The 8,033-nt window shown below is 42.3% G+C and overlaps 1 protein-coding gene across 1 annotated transcript in view; it reads right to left on the reverse strand.

Moving 5' to 3' along the window:
• VPS13B (vacuolar protein sorting 13 homolog B (yeast)) overlaps window positions 1-8,033 on the reverse strand; it is a 624,807-nt gene that overhangs the window by 38,763 nt on the left and 578,011 nt on the right. The window contains exons 52-56 of the mRNA XM_006760303.2: window positions 7,664-7,852; window positions 5,260-5,406; window positions 3,660-3,943; window positions 1,432-1,559; window positions 517-716 (exon numbers count right to left, since the gene is read on the reverse strand). Of these exons, the coding sequence (XP_006760366.1) occupies window positions 517-716; window positions 1,432-1,559; window positions 3,660-3,943; window positions 5,260-5,406; window positions 7,664-7,852 (948 nt within the window). The remainder of the gene's footprint in view (window positions 1-516; window positions 717-1,431; window positions 1,560-3,659; window positions 3,944-5,259; window positions 5,407-7,663; window positions 7,853-8,033) is intronic.

Genomic DNA, 8,033 nt, shown 5'->3' on the forward strand with positions numbered 1-8,033 from the left:
TATACACCAAGAAGGTTGTGGGCTTGGGGCACATACCTAGGGTTGTGGGTTCAATCCCTGGTTGAGGTGCATACGGGAGGCAACCAATTGATGTTTCTCTCTAAAAATCACATATCCTCAGGTGAAGACTAAATAAGTAAATAAATAAAATTAGTAAACCTTCAAAAGAGGGAACTGATCTATGGTTGTCATTATGATTGTTTTAACATCTGGCCAGTTGGACTACCTTCTATGACAGAAGTCCAACAATTTCATTTCGTTTTTGACCTTGAATTAGAACTAAGGTGGGCTTCTTTTCCAAGTGCCCCTCTCTGGTAAACAGCTGTATAAAATGCTTTAGAAATACATACGCTGCACTTATATTTGAGAATTTATAACATGAGGATATATACACGCCCTAATGCAGAAACAGGAAGTTCAGCATTTAGAAAACTATGCTTAAAAATAGAAAACCACCGAAACCTCAGAAAAGGGAATTCTCCTTCGGGCAGTAGCAGGACCGCACGGCTCACTGACCTGCGTTCCCTGGTTGTTGATGTCAATGGCATCGCTCCACTCGGTCGTCATTTCATCCTGGAGTTCCACCCTCAACAGGAGGCTGGGGAGGAGGTCTCTGGTCTTGCAGTCTGGGTAACTGGAAATCTGATGATAAAGCTCATGATGGACTGAGCACTCAGAAGGGACTTTTCTGCAATAAACCTCAAACTTTGGAATATCTAAAAAAAAATTTGCATTTTAAAAATTTATTTCAATTTTATTGATATTTGTTTTCAGAGCTATAAGCTTAGATAACACTAATGACCACTCATATTTGGTCAATATACATACAGTTCTTGGTTAGATAGCCATGTTGCTGAGATAGTATTTGTAAATAAAATTTTTATTGACCAAATTAAAATTAAATGTTTTACACTCTGTTACTCTCTAGAGCAGTGATGGCGAACCTTTTGAGCTCAGCGTGTCAGCATTCTGAAAAACCCTAACTAAACTCTGGTGCCGTGTCACATATAGAAATTTTTTGATATTTGCAACCATAGTAAAACAAAGACATATTTTTGATATTTATTTTATATATTTAAATGCCATTTAACAAAGAAAAATCAACCAAAAAAATGAGTTCGCGTGTCGCCTGACATGCGTGTCATAGGTTCGCCATTACTTCTCTAGAGGAAGGCCTTCACAAATATCAATGAAGAAAATGTCCTATTCAATTTAAAGAAAATATAAAAAAGATTTTTAAAAAGGCATATGGAAGCTTAGGCCTTTAAAACAAACTCAGGGATATTAAACAGAGTGTGGCAAGAAAAACTTTATAGGGGAGGAATAATATATGTATTTAAACATTCTTTAAAGAATCACAACTACTAAGTCAAAATCCTCCGGAAAAAATACAAGTTCTGAATCATTTAAATTCAATGCTATAAAATATACCTTTAATATTTTCCTTAATCACTATTGTTACTGGACATCTGTTATGGAAAATGATTCGAGGACTAGGGTCTTCTGAGAAGGTTAAATAAGTCACTCCAAAGTGTTCTTGATATGTCAGTGCAATAGCCCTAGAACAGAATCAAATCAGATGACAGAAATGGTTTAGAAATAAATTTATCTTTTTCTCCTGATCCATGTTTACTTTGGCTTGCAATTCAGGACTCTACAATCCTCCTCTTTTATAAATCAGAGGAAATGTTTTCTAGAGAAAGAAGGGCATCTTCTTACATATTAACTGCCATATATTAATTATAGTTTACTGATTTTTTCCTGAAAACAGTTTATTGTAAACCACTGTTTAAAATGTGAAAACCTGGTTAAAAGAATAACCCTAACTTCTACACTCAGAGAATGGCAGGTAACCTCCTGCTAACCTGCCTCCGGCCGCCTTCCCCTCAGTGCGCATGAGCCTTAACTTTTCAGGCAGGTGCTTTCTCCTCCAAGTGCCTGGTAGATTTGGGCAGAGGGGGGGCTGGAGTGCTTTCAGCAGTACTCCGGGAGAATTCGGGTACTTGTTTTTCCCCCCCTAGAGGTGGGTAGGCTCATAATGGCCGTTTTTCTTCACAAGCATCATCCTTTGCAGGATCTCCGTTTTGACTGCCAACAACAAAGCTGGATTATTCGGCACCATACTGCTGTGTGGGTCAGGCTGCCTTCTACAATAGAGCGACATTTTTCCAATTTAGACCTAATAAACTACCAAACAACAGTTCCTATCAAAGCAGGAAAAATTCTCTCTGAAGTCTAAATTACATGAATTATTTAAATTAATCAAATAAATCAGGTATTTGCCATTTATCCTGTTCACCAGTGTCTGAGTCCTTCCTGAAGACTGTATTTGTCTGAAATGCCAAAGTGAACTGTCCACTGGCATTTGGGGAAATCCCAGCAGCACCACCACGAGATGTGCACTGTTTGACTGAGGAGAGGAGGGAGTGGACGGGGCAGCAGGAAGTGAGTTCCCTTTCAGAATGCTGTCCTTGGGTCCGCACCAAGGTTCTGCGCCAGCTTGACTTTGAAAGAGCTGAGCAAGCCAACCTCAGAGAATCTTCTTTTGGACGGCCACGAAAGCTGGGGCCCGCACTGACTTACGGGACTTTAAATCTAACATCTTGCTTAATAGTTAAGGATAAGATTAAATTATTTTAATAAAATTATATCTTATAATTCTTAGAATTTTAAAGTTTCAAGTAGAAACTTTAATTTTGTCTTTACGTTTAAGAAATTAAGCATGTTTTCTAGACACAGGCTCACATCACTTTCAAAAACACTTCCTTAAACTCACCACACTTCACTTCTCCCATCGGAACGGAGGGACGGCCACTCCTCTGAGGAGGGAGGGAGGCAGTGTGCACAAAGCAGGGATGAGGCTGGATGTTGTGAAAGGAGGGGTGCATGCGTGTGGGGTAAAGTGAGTTAGGAAGTTATTTTCTAAAGTGTTACCACTAGAAATAGCGCCTCGCCGAGTTCGGATGACTAACACCTCAAATAAAGTCTGTAAGTCCGCACTCCCGGGAATAAGGTCCCTCTCCTGTGGGACCTTCTTTTGTACTTTCACGTATGGCACCTAAGTCCCCCCGGCAGCTACAGAAAGGACATAGTGCGAGCAGCACAACCACAAAATAAAAGTCCAGTCTGAACAAACCACTGCCCGTCCCTGGCTTGAGTCCGCGGTGGTTATTTGCATAATTGGTAACTTGTGTGCAGGAACGGCCACAGAACAGAGTCTTCTGTAACTTGTGTTTATCTAAGTTATCTCCCTTAATGACTTGTTGAGAAAAATTCCATTTTAAAGTAAGATATGGGAAAAGAAAAAGGTTTTCCAACTCGACTCTCATATTTTAATCCTTATTTCCTATCATTTGACAGGGGCTAAGAGGTCATAAAAGAAGGCGGTCTTTTCTTTGTGATGCGGTGCTGCTGTTATTCGAGGGTACAGACACCGTCATCTGCCCTAGGAGGAGCCGCCTGGGGAAGTCTCCTGGGGCCACCCACACGTGGTCTTCACATTTGTCCGGCTGTATGCTCTGTCTCAGAGCCGTTAACAATGAAAGTGAACCCTAGCTTTCCACACGGTGAATGTGGCCATTATTCTCCTGTCTCTTTCCACACCTCCATCAACCGCTGCAGTGACAAGCAAACCAGGGCATGCACATGGTGTGAACTACCTGGTACAGAATCCGTCTTCCCTGCGACTGCCGACGGGCACGGCCACACTCTGCCTGGGAAAGTCCTGCGGAACCACAGCCGTCAGGCTCCAGCACTGGGAGCTGCCGGCACCTGTGGCCGGAGAGAAGGCCAGAGAGATCTGTTTCTGAAGCAGAGATGCATCCAACGCTGACTGACTGAGGTCAGACATTAAATCCCAGCAAGGAAGGGAGCTGCAGTGCACAGCAGGCTGCTCGCCACCTGGGCAAATGCTGAAGGTAGTGCTGTCGGGAACGCGAAAATACTGAAACAAAGAACAGACGATGCAGAGAGCACACTTACTACAGTACACAGAGAAGTTAAGGTTTTTCAAGCAAAGTGTCTAAGAAACCATAGCCATGTAATCTCAGGGGTGGCCCAGACCTAATGCTTCAGGAAGCCCCCAGGTGGGGAGAAGCAGAATTTATTGTCAAATCCCTTCCCTACAATGCAAATGTTATTGACCTCTATTTCCCACCTGGGTACTTCTGCTCACCTATTTACTTATTAATATGTTTTTATTGATTTCTTAAGAGAGAAACATCAATCAGCTGCCTCCTGCACGTGTTCCACTGGGGATCGAGCCCGCAATCTGGGCATATACCTTGACTAGGAATTGAACCTTCACCTCCTGGTTCATAGGTCAATACTCAACCACTGAGCCATACTGGCTGGGTTGGTCACCTATTTATTTTAACAACACTTTAATGAATCAAGATAAAAATGTAAATACTGCAATTCATGGTAAACGTAGAAGAATAAGACTTTCATCTGAATTTTGTTGTTCTACTGTAGTATTTAGGAGCTGAAAGTAAGAGATAACGCTGAATGTAGACAAAGGTAAAGAAAGATAATACTTTCCTACACGATAGTTTCAATAGCATAAAACAATAGCTACCATTAGGATGCTCTGTATTTAAGTCCTTTTAAAATATCTTCCTTCTCTCTACATATAACTTCATTTTAACTGTATAAAGAACTGCATAAAAACCCTCCTTGGATTTGTTTTCCGCGTATTCTGCCATGGAGATGCTGACATAAACGAGTTGGTACATTTTCACGTTTACTCTCCCGGCGGACCCGGAGCTCGGTGCTCCCAGCCTCGGCCCAGCTGGGGCCCAGCCCTGCGCCCACAGGCTTCTCCAGGCGCCGCAGCTTGAGACATGGGAGCCAGGCCACAGGACCTCGCGCCTGTGCTGGACGCCTGTGCCGCAGCCTGAGACCTGGGAGCCAGGCCACAGGAGGACCTCGCGCCTGTGCTGGACGCCTGTGCCGCAGCCTGAGACCTGGGAGCCAGGCCACAGGAGGACCTCGCGCCTGTGCTGGACGCCTGTGCCGCAGCCTCCCAGCGGACAGGGTGGGCGGTGACTGCGCGCTGTGTCAGGATGTGTCTGCTTGTTAATTACCTTGCAAGCACTGACCATGACATCCACAGTCTTAATTAAAGCAAGAGCAAATGCATTTCTCTTTACCTATATTCAGCATTAGCTTTTTATTTGTTCTAGATTTTAAAAAGTTGATCCTACTTTATTGTAACTTATTGAAACTTAAGACAAGCCAATCACATTGAGAATCACTTACCTCTATTTCAGAATGGGGCTTGGAGACAAGTAACTGTGGTTTATAAAATATTTGATATGGGGTATTATTGATTACTGTAGTCTTGTCTTCAATCTGAATAATCTGTATGCCCTGCTGTACCATGGAGGAAATGCAGAACTGACACAACTGCAAGAAATTGGGGGAAGAGTGCACTTGAGAACCTTATAAGGCAAATAGAAATCTCCTGGCTATTTTTTAAAGGTCATTTTACATTGGGTTTCCCAGGTCAGTACCAAGTTACCTTCCACTCCAGAGTATTTAACAGAGTCCCCTCTCAGTTTCAAAAGTGCCCAGGCCCCTAGTTACTCTACAAACGGGGTGCTTCAGCAAACCAGTTAGTTTTACTGCCACCGTGTAGCGACCGATAGAGACTTGCTTTCAAGTTACTCCCTCACAAAATATTTATTTATAAAGCACCTTTGCATAAACAAACGCCACTCATCCTTTTCAACATAAAAAATTCAACGAAACATTCCTCCTCTCTTCCTTGTGTGCATGAGAACAGCTGTCTCGCTGAGTGCCTACCTCGCCAAGGGGAGTTCTGGGAACTTTAATGCTGCTGCTAATGAAATCATAATGATTGGCCCTCATGTAGTGCCTTCTGTGGCTCCCTGTATTTCATGCATGTTAACTCACAGAGCCCTCACAACAGCCACATGGAGTCACTACTCTTATCCCCATTTTACAGACGAGGAAAATGAGGCACAAAGAGGTTATGTAACTCGCCTAAGGTCGCAAATATAAAGAGGGTTGGACACCAAGCAGTCTGGTTCCATGGTGCTGCTCTTAATCACTACATGTATCATCTCACGACCTTAGCATGTTATAGGAACTGGTGCTCAGAGAAGACATTATTGCCTAAAGGTACCCACCTAGCAAGTGGCACTATCAGGACAGCAGTTCTAAACATGTGGTCTGGGCCCCATGGTCTGAGGGGGTGTCTTTGAGATCCTTGGAGGGGTCCAAAGGTCAAAACTGTCTTTAAAATAATACTAAGATGCTATCTGTCCTTTCCACTCTAGTTCTCTCCTGAGTGCACAAACGGAGTTTTCTGGAGGTTATAGGATGTATGATGTCATCACTTTCATGACTAATGGATTGTATGTGTATCCTCGTGCTTTAATTTTTTTGTTTTGATTTCTAATTTGATAAATATCAATAGGTATAACCCACATGAGCGAAAGATTTTGGGAGGTCCTCAGTAATTTTAAAGGGTCCTGAGAATAAAACGTTTGAGAATCGCTGCTAAAGAATAATGAGATATAAATATATAAAATAAATTTTCCAGCAGTTCATTCATTCATTCACAAACATTTATTCAGCCTTTGCTGTGGCTACGCTGTGAGGTGCTGGACATATTGGGTGTTTGACTGTATATCATAACATTTTTTCCAGGTTTTGATGGTAGTTCTCAACTTACAACTATTCAACTTTGGGTGATTCACGCTTACAGCTCTTTGCCATTTACACCCATGTTCCAGTATTTTGGCCGGCAGAGCATAAACATGTGTTGCCCAGACAACTTTGAGGAAATGGATACCAGCCTTGAATATTGAAGAAAGACCAACTTCTTTGTATCAGAGAAATTTATTTTTAAAAAGTCACCAAGTGACCCTAACATTTCTTAAGAAACTTTTCAAAGATGCCTGTCAAACCTAACTTTTCCCACAGAAAGGCCACTGAATTATACTCCCCCCATGAAGTATTCCTTTCTTTTTCTGATTTGGGACCGCTGAAACAACGAAGATATGATTAAGTACAGCAGGAGACCTCGACATGGTACAACAGGATAGCGCACTTTCATACATGCAGTTTAATATGACTCGTCACTGTACTATTCAGCTTCATTGGTTTTCATGGACTTTGGAACATTTGTATTTAATTAATAACTGCTTAAGTATGTTTTTTGTATTCAGATCTTTAAAGACATGGGTACCAGTCTCCCGTACAAGAATACAGCTCCCTCTTAGAGCACTGGTTCTATGGGAAACCTGAATGGAGGCCGTCACTGCGCTCAGGACCGAACCTGTGTGGCAGGAGCCTTTGTCCTTTTAGGTGTTGCTCAGAATGTTAGCAACTCTACGTCCTCCTCTACCAGAAGGAGGCCAACTACAATCTGTGGGGATCTGTGAATACATCAAGTGACTGCTGAGTGTCCTGAGCTGGAGTAGTTACCAGGTAAATTATGTGATGCAGCTTTTACCACTGGCATAAGGAAAAACCTATAAAACGGAGAGGTCTAAGAAATCACGTGTTTCACTGTTATAAATTGTCTAGAACAAGTAGTACCAAAGAGGGATTACAAAGGAAAGGGTGGGCTCATTTTAAGCAGGCTGAGGGGACGGCATGCTACTTGCCCTGACCCACACAACTTTAGTCCTACCTTCTGATGTCCTGGGAAAGCACCGAGTCTTATTTCAGCATCAACAAACCCTTCTTCATCCAGTGACACAACTTCGCCATTCCCTCCATCTTTCCACTTTGGAGATGTCAGGTTATGAACCAGTTTAACTGCTCCTGACTTGTGCACAGTGTTTGTATTTGCCCAGTATATTCCAATTTGAAAAGCTTCCTGGAAAAATAATGCTTCAATTATAAAGTATTATTCTTAACTTTGATATTTTTATCTCAATTCACAGGAATTTTTTTTTATATTACAGTGGGGCCTTGACTTACGAGTGTCCCGACTAACGAGTTTTTCGAGATACGAGCTGTCTCTTGGCCGATTTTTTGCCTTGAGTTGGGGAGAAAAG

The sequence above is a fragment of the Myotis davidii genome, unplaced genomic scaffold (assembly GCF_000327345.1).
Source record: "Myotis davidii unplaced genomic scaffold, ASM32734v1 scaffold497, whole genome shotgun sequence".
NCBI lineage: Eukaryota > Metazoa > Chordata > Mammalia > Chiroptera > Vespertilionidae > Myotis > Myotis davidii.